General features: G+C 48.0%; 1 protein-coding gene across 1 annotated transcript in view; it reads right to left on the minus strand.

The window, feature by feature from the left end:
- Plxnc1 (plexin C1) overlaps positions 1–21548 on the minus strand; it is a 152433-nt gene extending 130885 nt beyond the window's left edge. The window contains exons 1-2 of the mRNA XM_032917107.1: positions 21521–21548; positions 19881–21427 (exon numbers count right to left, since the gene is read on the minus strand). Coding sequence (XP_032772998.1) covers positions 19881–21427; positions 21521–21548 — 1575 coding nt within the window. The remainder of the gene's footprint in view (positions 1–19880; positions 21428–21520) is intronic.
- Positions 21549–21901: the final 353 nt, after the last annotated feature.

Below are 21901 nucleotides of genomic sequence, written 5' to 3' on the forward strand. Positions count from 1 at the left end.
AATAAATAAAGCCCCTCTTTAAACCCAGGGCCCAGAGACCATCAAACCAAAACGTCTTTTCCTTTTTGTTTAAAAGGAATGAAGGGCCCCACGCTGCTTCCTGCCTCCGAGTCAGGAAGCTGAGTTTGCTACACAAATCTCTGGAAGATAGGGAGGGAGCGGAGAGAGCACCGTTGCCCACTGCAGCTACTGAACACAGTGTGATAGCTTACTTTATCTGCCAGAGCCCGGTTCCCAACTGTATGAGGCTTTCCAAGGCGCATTTAAATTGCAGCCAATAAGAGAGCCAGCAAACTTCAGTGAACATCATAGTGGTTCCTGAGATGGGACTGTTTGGGGAGCGGGGAGGTGGGCATGGGGACTCCAAGACTTATTAACTTCATTATATTATTGCCAACAGTGTTTATGTCTTTCAATTTATGTCCTATTAAATATTCATTATCTTTAAAGCCACCAAGTTTCATTAACATCTAAACTAAATGGATTCATGGTCTAGATTGATTTCTGAAGGCTTTAACGTGCCATCGATATGTCTTGGTTGGTGTTGTTCTGTGAGGAAATGATAAGTTAGGAGGGTAGCTTCCTCTGATATCCCGACACGGTTCAAGGAAGGACTGCCACAGCCTGGGAGAGTGCCTCATTTGCATAAAATGCTATATAGTGAACTCCCTTTGAAGAAGACTTCTGGAACACCCATTAGAGATTCATTTTTTTTCCCCTGTGAAAAGACATTACATCTCTTGCCATTGGGGCGGTTGAGGAGTTACCCTGTTAAAATTGAAGTTGAGGGGAAAAGATCTCTGTGGGTCTGAGGACTGGAACAATAGACAATGTTCAGATAAGGAAGCCTCATGATTATGAGCAGGAAAACAGTGGATGACCTTTAAACTAAAAGAAAACAAAAACAAAAACCTACCCCACAAACACATCACATATCCTGGCTTGAAATAAAACCAGAATTGTCCACATGTAAGATCATTTATCGTGTTTATTATTTATTTGAGCATCACAGAGAGGCTGGGCATCAGAGAATTGGGCATCATTTCTGAGCTTCTGGAATGTTCTCATGCTGTCATATTTTTAATAGAGTACTACACCTCTTGTCATCTCACAACAACAACAAAGAGTAAGGGCTATGGATTGTACCAAGTGGGACCAGAGTCTTTGGTCTGCTCTGTGGTAGGAACCGAATAGCTGTTTGTATTCCAGTTAGCCATGAACAATGATGGCGGCTTTGGCTGAGGCTGGGGGAGAGATCCTGCTTACCAAAGACTGGTCCTAAATCACATAGGCTGGCCAGAAGCTGAACAGGAACAAGAGGAAACTATTCCCAAATCACAATCTTCCCTGAACTGGCATTCTCCTTTGACTTCTGACTTCTTCCCAAAAGATGTGGTTTTCAAATAAGCCTGAGGCTACTAGGACAGCTATGTAATGCAGTCGTTCATTATTGTCACACTTGAGAGACTGGTGGACTCCGTTCTTGCCCACCGGGTAACCCTGGTGACTTACTTAATCTGAGTGGGAGTTGGTTTTCTCTACTGTGTGATAAGGCCAATGCACCTGACTGGTAGGCTAGTTATGAAGATGACATTATAAGTCAGTAGTTCTCAACCTGTGAGTCGGGAACCCTTTGGGGTCAAACAACTTTTTTACAGGGGTCACCTAAGACCACTGGAAAATACATTTACCTTATGATTCATAAGATTAGCAAAAGTACAGTTATGGAGTAGCAGCAAAGATAATTTTAGGGTTGGGGTCACCACAACATGAGGAGCTGTATTAAAGGGTCATGCATGAGCAAGGTTGTTTTACGTGGTCATATGACTAATACTACCTCACACATGAATATTCTCAGGGTGCTCTATGGCATACATTTTACCCTCTTCCCTGACAAAGGACAGGTAACCCAATACCTGTGTTGAGCTTGGACCCTGATATTGTCTAGCTAAGGGACTTTAAAAGTATTGTTTCAGCCCTATAACAAGTGGTTCACAACCTGTGGGTTATGACCCCCTGTGGGGGTCCACATGTCAGATATTTACATTATGATTCATAATAGTAGCAGGATTACAGTTGTGAAGGACCAACTGAATGCTTTTGTGGTTGGCGGTCACCAGTCCATGCGGAGTTGGGTTAAAGGGTCAGAGCATTAGGAAGGCAGAGAACCACTGCTCTATATCACGGAAGGGTTGGTAGTAACATTTCTTCTCCATAATTGTTATAAGGACTAAATGAGTTAGTTTGGTGAAGTGCTTGACACACAATAGCACACAGGTAAGCTGTGCTTGCTGTCTCAGACGGTTGCTACTACCCCGAAGGCAGTTGTTCTTCTAAAATTTCCCTCAGATCATATAACCCAAACCGGACAGAAGCCATAATTGGTCCAGCCAAATGTCATTACCAGACATTTGTCCTCCTATCTCATACAGAACTGTGGCCGTACATTTCCAGTGCTAGCCAATGAGACTTAAGAAGCTCAGTGGAAAGGTTCCTGTGTATAGGTTTCCTCACTGATAAAACTCTGAGGTCGAGCTGTTGGCTCTTTCTCATGCCCTCCCTTGGGATACACAAGGCATGAGATATACATCCCATTTAGGAAAAGGAAGACATTTTGATTCCACTAAATCCAAGATGGCGGATGAAAACCCACTTGTGGAGATTAGCACAGGAGAAGCCCAACAGACCCTAGGTTCTTGGGGACAGGTTTTCACTAAGTTAACAACAGTAGCTATCATGGGTTAAACATGGGATTTCCTGGGGGGAAAAACATTGTTTAAGAAATAAGAATCATAATTTGTTGGGTCTGGCAGTGGACCAGCCAGGAGGCCCTTCTATGTAGTAGGAACTCTGTAGCTAATTATGAGACTAGAAGAAAAGAGGAGCAGGGCTTAGACCCCCCAGAAAGCTCTCCAGCCTGGTCTGGCTGAATGGAAATGGATTCTTTTGTGTTGGAAACACACAGAAATGGACAGGTCCCAGTGAATGGAGGAATAAAACCCTCAGAATGCCTTTCTTGCTCTTATTTTAGCAAAGGAAAACAGAAGAAAGAGGGCCCCAGAGAAACCTCCCCACAAACGCAAACTTAATACCTAGAGAGTCAAACAGAAAAGGGGGGGAAATTGTGCAGGCGGCCCCCTGTGTCCAGAAACTATTCTTCCTCCTTCCCGCCTCTAGCCTATCTTCTATTTTGCCCTTCTCTTCCCTTAGGGTGTAATTGCTAATGTTGCTCTGAGCCCATTCTGCCTAGTTTATTATGTGTAATTTCTCTCCGAGTCCCTGCCTCTGCTTGTTCGTCTACGTGTAACAAGGTTAATGCCCTGTAATGACGCTTCTGCCACTTCTGTCTTTCATGACAAAATCCAATCTCGATTCAGCTCTAAACCCTGTCTCCCTTTGGGCTTTCCTGGTTCCCTCAGAGCTGTCCCTCTACTTCTCCTTCCTGCCATGTCTAACCATAACCACACGCCTACAGTTTAGCCCCCGCTGAGGGGAAATGTCTCTTAGTCAGAGGGAAAAAAAAATGCCCTTCTCTCAAATGACGTTTAGACGGAGGGGTTTGGACCCAACATAGCAACCTGGGACCAGGCCACTGCGGGTGGGATATGGGATACGGGCGGATGGACCCACTCCCATGTGTGCGCATGCGTGCAGGCCAGGAGTACACAGGGAGTAGTGAGCATATCTGGCGGGAAAAGGCTTGCTTGATGGCTACTTCATACTATTTTTGTGGGCAGTGAACACCACAACTGTGCTCCACACACTGTACACTGCACAAGTCCTGAGGCGAGGTACCAGTCACGATTTCTAGGAGGTAAAAAGGCAGCCTTAGCTTCGTCTCCCCATGTGACCAAAGATGCCATGTGAGGTGCCGGACAAAGTTCCTGTGGTAAGGCACACAGGAAATGTCCGCCAAGTTGGGCCTCCAGTATTGGGGAGCAAGAGAGAAAGAGAGAGAGAGTTGAGCTTTTTACCCAAACCCAGTGTTAGGAAGACTCCTGGCTGTTGGTTTTTCCTTATTAAGACAAAGCCGAATGGCATCTGGCTTATTAATTTCTCAGGCTGATAAAATGCCCTCTTGGGCAGCTCATCTGTAGTCTGTTCCCATGAGTAATCCTTGTTTTCACACAGTGTCTCCGTCATTTGCCATTTGCGTTTCACCAGGGACCCGCTTGTAGTTAGTGAATCTCCGCATTCCAAGTTCTAATCCCTGCTCTACACCTCACGGTCTGCTTGGTTTGAACAAGTGGTGGGTTCCTCCGGGTCGCCACATTGTACACTGAACACATCCCTACCTTATGCCCTGTCTAGCCCTAGCACTGCCACGAGATTCAAATGACGTCACGTGCATGACAATAATAAGGAAGTAATCTTCATCAAGCCAAAGAACTGGAAAAAAAAAATAAACCTTTTACTTAAGTTGGAGTGGGACTTCATTAGCTGCTCAGGTTGTCATGCCCCCCCCCATTCTTCTGGGACAGACAGCACGGATTGGGTTTTGGCTAAGTTTATAGCATGTGTGGAGTCATCCGAAGGGAAATTTTACATAGGGATTTAGAGTCATGGGAGGAACCCAAGGTGTGCAGGAGGCTGATACAGTAAGAAGGGAGCTAGGGGTAGAGCTGGGCAACAATGTGTCAGGGTATACAGCTGGGCAACAATGTGTCAGGGTATACAGCTGGGCAACAATGTGTCAGGGTATACAGCTGGGCGACAATGTGTCAGGGTATACAGCTGGGCGACAATGTCTCAGCTCACCTATAGAAGACACTTGAAAGATGCACAGACATCACATGTTCTTCTGTTCCTGCCCAGTGTCCTCCACCTCCTCATCCCACCTGCCACTAAAGCTCACTCTCCAAGACTGTTCTACTTCCTCCTTCCGGCTTCGTGTTCCTGGTTCACACCATCCCTTCCCTTCCCCCTAGCTAACTTCAGCCAAATGTTTTTGAAAAGACAACTTAAATCACCCTCCCCACCCTACCCCCAAAGCTATGAATGACAGGTGACATGGAAACAGTATCCTCTCAGCCCCTTAAACCAAAGGAGACTGTCCAACATCTGTCCACGAGAAAGCTAAAGGTGTTCTGGGCAGGATCATTTTCATCTTGTATGCTCCATGGGACATCTTGGTCTCCTCTCCACAAGATGACGGAAGTGCCCCCTACATGCTGACTAGTGCCCCGATCTCTCCAAACACACTGATTCCATTGCGTCGTGAGAACCACTGCAATCCATGCATGGCTTCAGAGTTGCTGAAAAATGGTGCCCAGGCTTTCTTTCTGTGCATTCTGTTCTTCAACACTCTAACTCATCACAGTCAACAGTCCCACCAGTCAATCCCAGATCTTCTGCTCCTTTCATTGGCTCGATCCAAGCCAGATTTTCCAACATTCTCCAGTCCTCTTCATCTCCATGAAGCTCCCAGCGGCTCCCTCCTGATCAACTGTTCCTCCATCCAGCAGTCAAGTGGTCTTCAAGACATGTTGGACCCTTCCTCAACAGTCTTTACCATTGCCATTACACTTAGAACTACACCCAGATGACTCTGAGCCCCCACCTATGCTGGTTCCCTCACAACTGCTCACACATTCCTTAGCTCTCTCCCTTTAAGCTGCTTTTGTTCCTACAGCAGGTTTCTTTCAGAAATATATCGCCATCTTTCTACCTCAGGGTCTTTCCACATACTTTTACTTTGCTTCCTCTCCTTCGGTCCCTTGTGGATTGACCCGTTGGAACATTTCAGACTTTAAGTTAACTCCCTACCTACCCAGGAACTTGTCTTTCCCCATTCCCATCCCCCAACCCCGGTTGTTACTCTGAATCATAGCATTCAACTCATTTCCTTCGGAATACCTATAATCGTTTTTTATGTTGTACTTATTGTCCATCTTCCAGCAGACTCTGCGCTCTGCCACAGTTTGTCTTATTCTACAGTTTGAAAGCAGCCTTCACCTCAGCATCCAGCTCCTCATAAGTTGTCGATAAGTGTTTATTGAATGAATAAATAAACACATAGATCAATGTTTGAATACTTCCAATCAATATCTCATCAGGCATCTAAGGAACATTGCTAAGTAGGCTTAATCATTACAGTGTTCTTCAACTGAGCCAAGATTTGTCCCTTGTGAACAGTGGGTCTTGGTTCTGTGTTGGGGAGTGATAGTAAGTTACTATCCCCCACATTCTCCTACCACGTATCTTGCCCTTCTTTAAATCCCATATCCACAGCTTCTCAATAACTTATAAGACACAGCTCCTGATATATAGACAGCCTACGACTGAGCATACCACTATTTAAAATGTTTCTGTAAATCTCGCTATGGTCATGCACCCCTTTATTCCCAGGATCCAAGAGGCTAAGGCAGAACGATCGTGGATTTGAAGCAAGTCTGGGCTCCAATTCAAGTTTTAAGTTAGTCTAGGCTGTACAGAGACACATGGCCTAATAACAACATACAAGGAGCAACTATAACAAAAAAAATAATGTGGCCCTAAGAACGAAACGAAGTATTTGACACACACTCTGAAGAAAATAAAGAACAAGACCGTCCCACATGTGGAAGAAGAGAACTGATTTCTAAAAGTTATCCTCTGACTGCCACATGTGCACCATGCAACGCTCACATATACACACAACAAATCAATAAAATGGGATATAAAAATAAAGAATTGGGTATTAGAGAGAATGTAAGGGGCAGTTTATAAATTTGTGAGTACAGCTAACACTACTTCAACTCCAAAAGTTACTGGTGAAGCTCGGAGAAGTACAAGGAATAAGATTTCAACTGTGAAGTTATAAAAAGAGACTGAACTATCGGGTGCACATTCAAGCTCTTTTTCTTATGAGTTGTGAGAATTTAGATAGTCATCTCTCCTTGGAGTTTTCTTCATCCACCCTTCTATCCACCACCATACACCATTCACCTACCCGTCTATCTCCTCACCTACCCATCCATTCATCCAACCTACCCACCCACTCAACCATCCATTCACCCACTTATCCACCCAACCACTCAAGCATCCATCTGTCCATCCATCCCCCAACCAACCAACCAACCAACCAACCAACCAACCAACCAAATATCCATCCAACCCACCCATCTATCCACCCACTCCTCTATAAAACTACCCAACCATCCATCCATCCATCCATCCATCCATCCATCCATCCATCCATACATACATACATACATACATACATACTTCCATTCATCCATTCACTTGCTGTTGGCTAAATGTCTGCTGTAGAATACATACAGGAGTAAGCTCATAGACAAGTAAATCAAGTGAGCTTTGAAACAAAACGAGACACTTCACATTTCACCTTATGGTTTCTCAGGTATGTGAAAGGTTTAGAGTGGAAGTTCCACTCATGTCCGTAGTTCAGGCACAGAATTCAAGGAGTCCATGAGGCAAAAGAGGAAGCAGGCGCACCTTTACTCTAGCGAGCTCTAACTGAAACAGGATTTCCTCTGATTTCGGATTCAGTGCACAGCAGTATTAAATGAAGCCATGCCTTTGTCACCAAAAGAAATCAGATACTTTCCTATCATTTCATAGTTGCCACGGATATCTCAAAGGATCATTTAAGCGCATCTCTACTTTGAGATTATGGTAGTCGCTGCTGTTAGGCCTGGCCGCTGAATGTGTTCAGATATATTACTACACAATAATATCTTTGTATAGCAATATAATTGGTTTATTTGGCAGCCCAAATTATGAGGCGTTAAAAATAGGCTCAGGAGCTACGGGTCTCATCGAAGGCCCACAGCACAAGACTCCCATAGGGTTAAGAAAAGAAATATTGCAGAAGATGGGAGCCTGACACAAGTAGACACCCGTGGTTACCAGCTGCTTCAGGCTTCCCCATCCTGTTGCCTGAGAGAAGCACGGGTCAGTACTTGGAATCCAATTCTTAAAAGGGGTCACAGTAGAAGAGAGGAGCCTTCGGGGGAGGCCACCGAGCAATGATGGAGAACAGCTGGTGTGTTAGATAACACGTTTCTTCAACCAGGTCGGGGGTAGGGAGGCCCTGACAAGAAATTCTGCCTTACTGAGCAGGAAGTGCCCAGAAACACCCTTCCTTTCAGACTATCTGGCTTTTATTATTCCTATAAACACAGCCCTATCTTGGAACCCTTTATCTCAGTCCCCTCTCATAACTGTCTTTTCCACTACATGAAGACAGCCTTCTTTGCAGTTTGTATAATCATTTACCAAGGGTTCACTCACCGTGTATTGGATGGCATCATGGGAAACAATGAGACGAACTAGCCAGGCTACTCCTCCTGTTGTGGTTTGAACGTGTCCTCCAAAAGTCCATGTGTCAGTAGCAGAACCCTAATATCCACCTGCAATTAGTATTTGAAGGTGGAGCCCTCTGGAGATTATTAGACCAGATGGCATCGGGGCTGGAGAGATGGCTCTTGCAGAAGTACTAGGTTTGGTTCCCAGCACTCACACAGTGGCGCGTGACAATCTGTAACCCCAGTTCCAGGGGATTTGACTCCTCTGCAGGCTTCCACAGACACTGCACTCACATGGTGCACAGACGTATATGCAGACCAAGGGCCAATACCCATCAATGAAAATAAATCGTTTCTACAAAAGGATGGTATTAGTGACTTTCTACAAAGAAGTGGCCACCTGAGCTGCACTCGCTTTTCTTGCCATGTCATGCCAGGACCATGCCGACAGACTTCCCATTCTCCAATGTCCTGAGTCAAATCAACTTCCATCCTTTATAGTTTGATCTAAGTATTTTGTAATAGCAAAAAAGAAAAAAAAATCAGATTAAAACACCCCTCAGGGCACACATGGTCCCAACAGGGCTGTGTGGGCCGAAGAGAGCTAACACACTCCAAGTTTTGGGGATCATGATCCGCTTCCTAAAATTTGTTACAATGCCTCCTTCATCGTTCTTTCTGGATGTCCCAAAGGCACCTGAAACCCAACAGCAACTAAACTCGTCTTCTAATGGGCTGCCAACACCTTTTGATACCATTCCTTAGTAAGCTATCTCACCCCCTCCTTCCTTTCTGCGCTTCCGGCCAGAAAGCAGTTCAGGTCCTCATTATCTGCCATCTCAAGACAGTAAATAAGAGTCCATTTGCATCCTCCCTTCTCACTCATGACTAGAAGCAACATCATTTCTGTCCCCGCGATACTGTGAGAGCCTCCTGCAGGCTTTCCTCCTTCCACAGGGCCAGCTGTTCCCCACAGACCAGCCATTACTTAGAAATTCAAATCCAATCATCTTGCTTCCCTTCGAAAGCTCTCCCAGGGTTAGAGACTGAAATCTAATCTCTCCCCACAGCCTAGGGGGTCTTACTGGAAGGACTTCCTTCTTCAGCCCACTGACACTCTCCTCGCTTCCTCACACTCTCAAGCACACTTACAGTTCTCTTTACACTGACCAGGTCGTCTTCCCATGAGTACTTGCACTGGCTCTCAGGTTTCTTAGCAAAGTGCACATCCAACTATGGCGGCTGGCGTGTGTGTGTGTGTGTGTGTGTGTGTGTGTGTGTGTGTGTGTGTGTGTGTGCGCGCGCGCGCGAGTGTTTGTCTTGGAGAGAACTTTCCCTAACCACCCCCCCTAACTCTTTACACTCCTGTTTTACAACGTATCACTGTTCTCTGAACAATACGCACCTCCCTTTGTCAAGTTCTGGTAAGGATTAAAGGGATACAGTGCTAATATGGCATCTGCTAAAGTTTCAGCCATCATTTTGATGTAAGAAATATACCCATTTGCTACATAGTTGTTATCTTCCCTATGTACTGCTGACAGCAGTACCTTCTCACACGGTTGGCCCCTGAATATAAATAGAAAAAAATAACCAATGTGAACCAATGGCTCTCTTTGGAGTCAGTTTCTTTACCCAAGTTATCTTGGGTGATCTTTCTAGAACACACTGGGGGCGGGTATGCCTCTAAACCTCTTGCTGCTCCCGAAATGCTCAGTCTTGGTCTCCCCACCAAGCTCAGCAGAAATCCCTGAGATGACGCATGGATGCGGGTGGGGGTGGGGCAAGCTGTGGGATCCGGGGATGCAGCAGCCTGCCTCACCTAGCACCCCTGAACTTGGCAAGGCTCTCTCCCGGAACAGCAGGTCAAAGAGGACCCGCTGTTCTTTTTGAACATATGGAGCTTCTGGGCAAGTGCTTATTTAAAAAAAAAAAAAAACCAAGGGTTGGAAAGTCTGAAAGTGACCATCGGGGTAAACCTTCCCACCTTTGCCTGTCTCATTAAGCCCTTCGCCATCTGGTCCTGCACACTCATTTCTGGACACTCCCCAGCCAGGGTAAGTGCCTTGTGGCTCAGAAATTCATTCAACATCACACTTGCGAGTAAGCTGGATACTGTCCAGAACTCGCTTGTCTGCCGTCTTCAGTAAGCTTCAAGACATCACTCAAGCGTCACATCCCTGCTCTGGAGCCTTCTGGGTCCTTCTGTGCTGCTGATGACACCCTTCCTTAGGGCTTCCCAGCCATTCTGTCATGGCCCTTCTAGACGGAATAGCAGGCTACTTGGAATAGGCTTGCTTCCCTTCCCACCTTTCCAGGAGAGCGGCAGTTGGCAAGCCACTACCAGTGGACCACATCCGGCCTGTATTTGAAAAGCCCGTGAGCCAAGAATAATTCTTACCTTTTTAAAGGATTTGAAATTTGGGGTGTGTGTGAGAGAATCATTCATGACAAATAAAAATGAGAAGGAATTGAGGTCTCCGTGTTCATTATATCTCATAGGGTCCTAGCTCTGTGGGTTTTATTTATGTACCAATCCCTGGCTTCATTCAGAGAACAACTTGAGGTCAGTAGCTCTGATTAAGAGATTAACCATAATTAAGAGATTAAGAGAAGTTTGCAAAGAGTAATGTATTAACAATCTGGCTCTTTACAAAAGAGTTTGAAGTCTGTATAACAGCATGGCTGGTTGGGCTAAAAATAATGCCAAGTTCCCCAACCACTAACTTCTCTGAAGAAAGCACTACAAGCAATCATTGAGCAGAGGAACTAATACAAAAACCAGCTACTGTTGAAACTCTACGCCCTAAACAGGAGTCTCCATTAAACCCCTCCCATCAGGGCTCAGACGCTGCAGAGGAAGAGGCAGAGAGAGTGTAAGGACCAGAGGGGATGGAGGCCATCCGGAACACAGTCTCAGGATTGATGCATATGATCTCACAGAGATGGACAGAGCATGCACACACAGGACCTGCACTGGTCTGCACCACATGGGTGGGGTCCTAGAGCTGAAAGGAGAAGTGTACACATATGCCATCTCTAGTGCAGAAGCCATCTCCAACTGATAACCGCTTGAAAATGAAAATTTAGTTTCCTCCAAAGGAGTCTCACTGGGGAAACCATCTACTCATCAGGGTAGGCTACACGCCCAGCACTAGATGGCCAACAGAAAACGAACTCAATCATATTTTTGGAAGTTCCTGGTCTTATAATATTATCAGGTCTTATAATAATATTATAATATTGACTATAATAGCATGGTATCATCTGTAATCGTGCGACATCATCTATAACATTGTGACATCATCTATAATACCATGATGTCATCTGATAGTGTGATGTCATCTATAATAGTGTGACATCATCTCACTTCCATATTATATATATATATATAATATATTTTTTAAATGTTTACCTTATAGGTTCTTTGCTTATATATTGTGGCTTCCTGGTTGGTGTTTTTATGGAATTCCTGCGAATGAGGGAGGGGTGGGTGTCTCTGCATCTATATCTGTTTCTTGTATCTTTTTAGGGGGCTCTTTTTCTTCTGTTGGTTTAGTCCTATCCCAGTGTATTAGTTCTTGTTTTATCTTACTATACTTTATTTTATTATCATCTTTTAGAAGTCTGTTTTTGAATGAGAGACAGAAAGGTGGTAGACCTGGGTGGGCAGGGAGGTGGGGAGGAACCGTAGAGGCAAGTAGAATCCTGATATATTATGCAAGGGGCAGGGGAAAGCTATTTTTAGTAACAGGGGCAGAATTGGGGAAACAGCAACAGTAAAATGAATATCAACAAATTGGTATTTCATGGAGGTAATATAAGAAAATGTGTGAGTCTATCAGATCCAGCAACCTGCCCTTCTGTGTCTCTTGTTCCCCTGGCTCCAGTAAATTAACTAGACCCATGATTCAACCAATTGTCCCCATGGTGGCTCTGAGCCTTCTCCGTTTTCATGTGCCTACATACATTCAAGGAAGTCATTAGGAAACCTTGAGGGAAGTGAGATGATGTCACACTATTATAGATGACATCACACTGTTACAGATGACATCATGCTACTATCGTCAAGGATTGGTTAGTTTGGCTCCTCCATCATTCTCCCCTGAGGTATCCAGCCTCAGGACCTGCTGGGGGCAATCACATATGTTTGGCTTCCTTCTGATTGGATCAAATGCTAACTCCTGTTCCGAGAGCAGCAAATGCTACATTAAACAAGTGCTGGTGATCTGGCATGAAAAGGTGAGTTGGACCCATTTCCATCTTTTTCTGGTGATCTGAATGAAATGCTCTAGAGACTCAAGAAGCAGGGAAGGGCACACATTTGAGGGAGCAGACAAAGCTCCTTGGGAACAACCTTGACTCGGTCAAGCTACCATGTTAACTAAGGAACCTTATGATGAGCATCTGTCACTTCCTGATGCAGAGAAATCTCCTTCATGTTGCCTTCATTGCATGACCACTTGCCAACTCGACATACCAGGGAACCATCCTGTCTTCATTAGTGATCACAACAGTGGTGCCAGCCAACGTGTACACAGGTTACCTGCACTCCATGTTGTCTCATGAATTCAGACAAGAACACCATGATATAAGCGTGCTCCCTATGAATGAACAAAAAGACAAGGCCCAGAAAGACTAAACCATTCGTCCAAGTTCCCACAACTGCTATGTTGCAGCTTCCATCCATTGACCTGCCTCAGGGACTGTGTACGTATCCCTTCGATAGCACTCTCTGCTGTTCTCATTCTAGGATTATCACGCAACTCCACAAACTCCCTGGTTCCCTTACTTGATCTTATGCATGTACAGCCTTGCAACCAACTGTACTTAACCAGGGTAGGTTTCGGGATCTACACTGCACAGAGGAAAACCCCGAGAGAGCATATCTGACGTGTAGAATTGATTCTAGAATAGAAGGTTCTAGAAATGCTCCTATATTCTAGGATAAAATGCAAGTAAACTGTTGTCACACAACCTGGATGTTAGTTGTGAGGTACAGGTTCTTGAGCTTCTGAGTAGAGCCCTAAGAATGGTGAGACTTAAAAAAAAAAAAACTATGTCTAGGTAATAATGCCTTTGAGCAAACAGGAAAGAGTAGGAGGAACAGGATCTGGTGGGTACGTAGTAGGCATTTTATGGTAAAATGCAAGGGAGGAAAATGAGACAGCCCTCCATCCCAGGCACCACGGTTGGAGCATCATAGAATTCACTTGTTCTTACTGAAGCATGAATTCAAATCGATTTGAGGCCTGTTAAAAACACAGGCTGGAGAGATGACTTAGTGGTTAAGATCCCTGTCTGTTCTTCTAAAGTGCCCAGGTTGGACCCCAGCACATACATGGCAGCTCACGACTATCTGTTAACTCCAGTCCCAAGGGACCTAACACCGTCTTCTAGCCTAGCATGCAAATAGTACACAGATACGCATCCAAACAAAATAGCCATACACATGAAATAAATACAGTAAAATTAACCCCAAAAATTGTCTGCTGGTTTGTGTGACAAGACTTTTCCTGGTGAGATGTTACACACCTGTCTACTCACCCAGGGAGGCAGCCCCTGACGGACCAAAGTACAGATAGCCCCAAACTCCAACTTGCTGAACCGCAAGGTTTATATTAGGGTCACTTCCAGGAGCAGAAATGACTCAAAGACAGCTGCAACACCAAAGTCTACCCCAGCTTGAGTGACAGCTCACGAAGTTGGGAACCTGAAGCACATTGCATAGCCTGCAGGCAGATCAACAAGTCAGTCCCTCAGGTAATCTAAACCTCTTCCAGACAGCTTGACTGATCTCTGTCCCTTTCAGGCAGCCAATCTGGTCTCAGTCTTCTTTGCAGCTTGCTTTGTCTGAAAGTCTTGTAGCTCAGCTTCCAGTCTGGTAGGGAGGGACCTAGTGAATCTGGTCAGTTTCAGGGACTTCCTAAAGCTATTTCAAGTTGTTTACCTTCCTGATTAAGGAGCTTCCCAGCAGGATGGAATGTTTTCAGACTTGTAGGAAACTTAACTCCAACCTTACTCCCTCCCCACCTTCAGAGCCTCTGATTTAGCACATTCTATGTTGGGTTCAAGAATGTACATTTCTAGCAAATTCCCGGGTGATGTTGGCACTGGTGACCCACACACCACACTTTAAGAAACACTGACCTACAACAAAAAGCTCTTCCCTCTAGAATTTGAATGTTGTTAGATCAACCACAGGAACACAAAACACGTAGGTTTCTATGGCCAAAGTCCCTCCCGTACTGGCAACACAAGCAGTCTGGTTATTGCTGTGAAGAACCGGAAGAGTAAATAGACGACCATCGAACACAGAAATTGAAGAGAAGGGATCCTTGACACATCAGCAATTAAGAAAAGGAAAGAGGTTAAGGGAATGTATGGTGAACAAAACCGGGAAAATATTGCTGGTAAGTGCAGAGAACATTTATTTCCAATGCGATCCTCCAAGATCCTTCCCTTGTTTATTCAATAAACACTTCTTAATCTCTACCTGTACAGCAGATATTGCATTAGGTACTGGGGCTTGAAGAGAGAACACTCATAAAGGTTATTTACAGGCCCAAATGGCAAGGACAATATTAGCAAGAAATGAATGGCTGAGAAACCACACAGGGCATCAGGCAGTGACAGATGTAAACTCAGAAACTGTTCACAGTCAAAGATTCTCTGCTCCATCACATATAAACAGCTGGTCTTGCCTTATCAATTGGAGCCTTGCCCGTCCCACACAGGAGAGGGCGAACACTAAAACCCAGTGTCTGTGGGGACTGACTGTCCATAGCAGTGGTTAAAAAACCCAGATCCTAGAGCCCGATCACATAAGTTCTAAATCCTTTGCTATTTGCAAGCTAGGAACCTAACCAGAGCTCTCCGAGCTCCAATTTTCTCATCTATAATCATCATAATAGCTGAAGTCCTTGCCTCATATGGTGACTGAGAATCAACAGAAAATAAGGCATGTAAATTGCTTTGCACAAACCCTGCCACGGAAACTACTCAGAAGACAGCAGTGGGATTGCTTTTTCCCGCTTTCTAAGTGGGCTCTGTCATCACGCTTGTCCCGTGTTAATCTACCCTCGCATGTCAAATGTGTGTAGAGGTAGAATTCCCCATACGGTCTACAGATGATAAAAAAAAAAAAAAAAAAGGTTAGACAGAATCATAACAGAAACTGGAAGGGCAAGAAACCTCACAGGAAGACTGTATTTTGATGTCAGTTGGGAGAACTGGGCTATCACCTCATAGTAGTGACATGTGTCTTTGCTGTGGCTGGTGGAGACTATGCAGTCATTTTGTGGCTGCGTATCTGCACGACAATTGAATTACATCAGGCTTTAGAGTTGTGTAAGTGGGGGGGGCATATATACCTGCCCCAGATAGAGAGAACTGAAGAATCAATCCTATGAAGCCATACTATGAGGAAAGACAATGCCCTCTACAGAAGGCAGTTGTATTTAATCCACGGGCAACCCCAGGGCCCAACGACAGCAGCCAAACAAACTTAGAATAATCTATGTTCACAGACGCAAACACAAACACCTTTCACACACTCATGTGCCAGAAGTAATGGGGGTTCATTTCAGAGAAGGTGGGGGGGGCAGTTAAATTAACTTCCTAAATGTATGCACATAATTAAAAACATTCGCTGCTATATTAATCTAAACGCAGGTACGTTGTGGAACATAATGAAGAAAATAAGCCATGTTTTAAAGCTCAACATAAAATTGGAGGCAAATACTGTCTTCAGAAGGGAGCTCAACTCTCAAAGCCACATGGTAGATGGTGGTTCTCAACCCTCCTGAAGCCGTGACCTTTGATACAGTTTCTCATGTTGTGGTGACCCCCAACCATAAAATCATTTTCATTGCTACTTCATAACTGTAATTTTGTTACTGTAAATAGGAATCTGTTCCGCAACCCCTGGGAAAGGGTCAGCTTCTTAGGGTCATTCAACCTCTTTCCCAAAGGGTCATGACCCACAGGTTGAGAACCACTGTCCCAAAGGAAATTGTGTACTGCCTTTTTAATTAGGGACATTTTCAGAAGAGCCAAGATGGCCAAAAGAATACAGAAATAGACACAGGGAGGACTAGGTTTAAACTTTGAGGCTTTGGCCTTCATTTTGTTATTGATCATAGTTTTTTCATCTGGAAAATGGGATGCTTTTCATAGATCCAACCTACCAGACTTGGTACAAGACTCACAGGAACATCATCTGGCGAGGGATATCAGTCAGGGTTTCTAGTGCTGGGGTCAAACAATGTGACCAAAAGCAAGCTGCCACCGAGGAAAGGGCTTGTTTTAAGTACACTGTCACCTCATTGTTCACCATTGAAGAAAGTCAGGGCAAGAACCTGGCTGCAGGAGCTGCTGCAGAGGCCAGAGCACCATAGCGGAATGTTGCTTACTGGATTCCTCCTCAGCCTGCTTTCTTACAGAACCCAGGACAGCAGCCAGGGGTGCCCCACCCGTAATAGGCTGCCCCCCTCCCCCAGCAAGCAATAATTAAGAAAATGCCCTACAGGCTTGGAGGCTTACAGTGCAATCACACGGAGGTCTTTTTTCAATTGAGGTTCCCCTCCTCTCAGATGACTTTAACTTGTGTCAAGTTGTCATAAAACTATCTAGGAGAGGGCGTGTTACCCAGATGCACATCAGGGGCCTCCTCCGTAGAGCGGGCCAGCAGAGATTGGTCATTATGGTGAGTTTGTGGTCTGCAGTTAATGGATGAGCTCTGTGAAAGCACACTGAAATTTGGTGGCAAGGCAAGAAAGAGAGGAGGAGAACGCCTTGTGTGCAAAACATTGAGTACATGCTCGTTGCACAAGCATCTCAGAAATCAATCCTCAGCAGGGAAGAGATTGAGCAGTTGGGAGATAAGAGACCCAAGAGATGGGCAAACACTGCCTGGCTAGTCCCGCCATTACCATGGGTTGATGGAAGATGGGCAGTACAGGTACCAGCTGGCGGCAAAAGAGAGCAAGGGGAAAGGCAAGACACAAGACACTTGCGCCTTGGCAGCCTGTGAATCGCTGATGAAGAGAAGAAAGAAAATTGGGGTGGGAGAGCCTGTGTTTCCTAGGAAGGGATAGCTGTTGCAATCTGCTGGGGCTCCCCCTATGGAGTGCTTTGGGTCCAGCTCCTGTTTCAGGCACCTAGAATTCAGCACGCCTCTCAAAAACAGATTTAAGACCCGAAAATGAAATGCAATCGAATGACAACATTCGAGTGAGTGACAGCCGAAGCCACGCTGATCCCGTGACCCCATTAAACAGGGTTGCAACCTGCTATTGTCTCTTCGCTGGGACAATCGGTGGCACCCAGCATGGCTCATGGCTCGCACAAGCAGGCGTCAAGCAAGTGTTTGTTAAGTATCTTATCTGCCTATTTAATTGGTTAGAAAATTGCGGCTTTTTCATCAAAACTACCACCTATTTTTTTTTATTATTCAAACGTTCTTAAAATGAAATCCCATTAAAGCTTTTAATGCATTCCGGGAGCAAAGACTTTACTTAAATGGAAAAAAAAAAATAAGAAAAGAAAAGAGAAGGCAAACTCTCAGCTCCCACCTGTGCAGCCACCACAAGCTATTGTTTGAACCTGAGTATATCATTTAACTTGGATGACAAGCTCAGAGGGTAGAGACCCCATCTTTCAGAACACACAGCTCTGAGCGCCCTGGGAGTTCTCAATAAATAACACTAGCAAGAAACACTGTGCAGGGACCTGCTTTAATTATTTATTTTTTTTCCCATTCCAGATTTTTGGCAGCGTGTGTTTATCCCTTGCTTGATTTCCAAGGGGGCAGCTCTCTCCCTGGAGCTCCCACGAAGAAGGATAAACAGCCCCTACACTAATCCTGCCCCTCCCCATCCCGGTGCAAGTAGAAACACCTGATTGAGCCAAAACTGGGTTTTGAGTGCATTCGGGATGCATGCTGGGTTTGGAAGGAAACCGAGTCCTCCACTAGGTAGATGCAGTCAAGAGAAGTGTTTTGGCTCTGCACACTGACACAGCTGTCAGATGGCATAGCTTGGACTTCCGTGGTAGTTACCTGCTGTGGGCCTCAGAGCTCTTGCTGTTAGCCCCACAGACAGACTGCCTAGCACTTAACGATGCAAAGTAAAATTGGGGGAGGGGGGGAGGTTTCAAGTCTTTCAACAGAGAAGTGAAAAAGGCAGTGATTTGCCAAACTTTAGCCATTAGACTATGAAGATACATAAAGGAAGATATTAAACGTTGTTAAGTTTTACGCTTACATCAAAGCTAAGCCATCGAGGGGAGACAACCTGGGCTTTGTGCATCTGCTAATTTATCCCAGTAGTGAAATAAAATGGCTATGTGCTTGCCCTAGCCGAGAAGAAGCGAGTGACCGGAAGCCTTTTTTTTTTCCTCCATGAATAAGACTAATATTTGATAAGGTGTGCTTTGCAGAGAAAGGGCTGGTGGGGAGTGTCTTTCTACCCGCCTATCAATATACCTTCGAGCAAATGTTTCAGGCACCCTGATCACAATGAATGTGCATGCAACAGTTCTCCACTCTAAGACTTTCCCCCTTCCTCCTCTGGTTCATTCTACAGCAAAACAATAGCAACTCCTGTAGCCCTCCGTTTCTGCTCTTTGAATTCTGTCCAGTGATTAAGGAGGCTCTCAGCAGGCTTCCCTCTCAGGAGCCATATGCAGAGTTTCTTGCCAGCAGCCTTGGGAGGGCAAAAGGCCTCTGCAGAAGTACACAAAGCCTCCATAATCCCCATCAACTAGACCCTCTTGAACTGTCGCTTTATTTTCCGGTCAAAGAACTGTCAATCTCGAGATTTCAAGCTGTGGCTGCCCTGTGAGCCCTGAGGGAAAACCTGTGTCTTTTGCTCTGGTTTAGGCACAGCTCGAGGGTGGTGCCAGAGAGCCCCGCAATCTAGTCTGGAAATCTGCAGCCCAGAAACTGCCTGGAGCACCCCAACACTTTCTACCTCCCCGGCTCTGCTTTTTCAGGGCGAGGCTTTGTACACCATAAACTGCCTCCCGCCTCCTCGGGTTCCCTCCGCCAGGTTGAGACCACAGCCACCCTCGGCCAGCCACAGCCCCGCCCCCTCGCACTGGGTCAGGCTGGGCGGTCTGCGAGCGGCTTTTGCACGGTAGCATTTATTAACCAGTGCGGAGCAGGCCACAACTCTACAGACCACATCACGTAGGTTGCAGCCAGAGATTGGAGGGGGGGGTGGCGTGGGGGGGGGCACAAAGGCCGAGTGGGGTGTGGCGGCGAGTCCTTTAGGTTCGTTAGCTTTTCTGAGAGGGCATCAGGAACTGTTAACCCACAGGGTCAAGCCCACTTGCCCACTGAGACTCCAGTCTGGAGAAGCGGTTAGGAACTGAGGGTGGCGATGGGAAGCTCAGTCCCAAACAAGCGCCCGCATTTGTACTAAAAGGAAATGAGAGGCAGCCACTAGAGTTTTGAACCTCCCTCCAATCCTCCCCGCTACCCCGTCACCCTTTCTACACGCTCCCTTTGGGGACCCCAGACTGTGCTTTTGAGTAGCCTGCAGTCTCGGCCAGTCGGTGGCGACGTGAACCTTAGACTTGGTAAATGTCACCCAAGTCTCCAATCTGAGCCCCCGGGGCAGGACTTACGCAGTTGTGCTCAGTCGCCTGAAAGTCCCAGCTGCAGCTCCTGGCGCGCGCCTGGATCTCACTCATCCTGAAGAGGCAGAGAGCCGTGGTGGCGGGGGAGCGCTTCTCCTGGCCCTCTCCAGTGGCCGCGCTGAACACGCCGGCCCAGATGTCCACAGCCTCCACCAGACTGGAGGAAAGCAGCAGGCGGCGGCCCTCGGGGTGGCCGTGGCCGCAATCGAGGGCCGCCTGGCCCTGGAATAGCACCTCTGTGCTCTGCGCGATGCGCGCCATGCTGGGCCAGCCGGTGGCAGCGCCACTTGTGTAGTTGTAGGGATAGTAGGGGAAGTAGACACTGCCGTTCCAGAGAAAGGCGTCCACGAAGTGCAGGCTGCCCGCACTACCGCGCAGTTTCAGGCGGCCCAGCTCCTGCGTGGCCAGACTGCGCCCCTCCGTGTTCTTGAGCGCGATGGCCGTGTCGCGATCAGATGCCGCGGGGTTGCAGCGATTCGCGGTCTCCGGCTCCGGCAGCACATAGGTGGCGGCTACCGCCAGGTACCAGAGATCGGTGCCACTCGCGCGGTACACCACACCGGCCGTCGAGCCCTGCGGGTGACACGACACCACCTCGGTGCCGTTGCGCAGGGAGCTGCGGTTAAGGTTGCCCAGGGGCCGCACCTCGCAGGCGCCCCGGTCGAAGGTCCAGCCGGTGAGCAGCAGCCCCTCGAGACCGGTCGCCCCCTCGCGGTAGGGTAATAGCAGCTTGCTGAAGCTGCTCCCGGGCCGGGGCCGCGCGGGGGGCGCCAACGAGACAGGCTCGGTGCAGTTGCCCGCTTGGTCCCGGTATAGGCGGGAGAGCCTGTTCTTCAGGCTGTAGTCCAGCTGGTCCAGGCAGCTGCCGCTCGCCACGAACATGCCGTCCGCCCGGCTCGCCGTGATGGCTCCGATGGCTTGCTCAGATCGCCACACCGGCTCGTCCGCGCCCCGGGCGGGAGCCGCCAGTGCCAGCAGATAGGCGATCAGGGGCAGCGGTGCGGCGGGGTACGGGGGGCGCGGCGGCGCCTTCCTCCAGGGAGACCTCCATGGGGCTGGGGGGGGGCCGCCCCAGGCAGGCGCGCGGCGGCTCGGGCGGCTCAGGCGCGCGGCGACGGAGACGCGGGCGGCGGCGGCGGCGGTGGCGGCTCCTGCGCGCGCTCGGGCTCCGCGGCCGCCCCATCCCGCGGCTCGGCCGGGAAGGAGTGCAGGGAGGACGGCGCGCGGCGGGCTCGCTCCGGCAGCCTGTGCCGCGGCGGCAAGCCCTGCGCGCTCCGGAGACGCTTCCTCCTCGTCCGCCTTCGCCGGAGAGTTCCTCTGTGCGGCGCGGGCGCTCGCGGGGAGGCGCGGAGGGGAAGGGAGGGGACGGGCGGAGGGGAGCGAGGCGGGCGGGGAGGGCTGGAGAGGTTGGGTGCGCTTGTGCGTTTCACTTTCCCATTGTGAAAGTGGGATGCAACTGGCCCCTTCCTCATCCTCTTCCTCCTCCGCCCTCCGCCTCTCGCCCGCCCTCCCTCCACGCCCATCTCCCCTCCCTTCTTGATTCGGTGAGATCGGGAGGAGGGAGGTCTCGTAATTTGGGTTACTGTGTAGGTGGCCTCTTTCATCTATTCATAACAAAGCTGAGCCGCCTGCCGCGGCCGCCGCGGCTGCCACCATCGCCCCTTGCTCGCCCCGGGTTCCCCCGGGCGCCGGAACCGCGCACCGAGCTGGCTCCCGCGCTCTCCAGCCCGCGGGGCTGCTCCAACGCCCGGGTTTTGTTTACGAGAGCAGCCCCGGGCAAATGCGAGGCTCGCGGAGCCAGGACCCAGGGTCGAATGGGTTGCAGCGGAGGCCCTGGGCTCCAGCCCCTGGGAGACTGCCAGGGCGGCTGACAGGTGTGGATCGGCGGGAGGGAGGCCTTCAGAGATGCGCTGGGGAGCTGCGGCCAACCGGGAGGCGGCTGAGGGGGACCCAGGCGCCCCTGTGAAAGGGGGTGGGTTTCCCTGGGTCAGAGTGAGGTGGGAGAAAGG

Source organism: Rattus rattus, chromosome 1, assembly GCF_011064425.1.
Source record: "Rattus rattus isolate New Zealand chromosome 1, Rrattus_CSIRO_v1, whole genome shotgun sequence".
Lineage (NCBI taxonomy): Eukaryota > Metazoa > Chordata > Mammalia > Rodentia > Muridae > Rattus > Rattus rattus.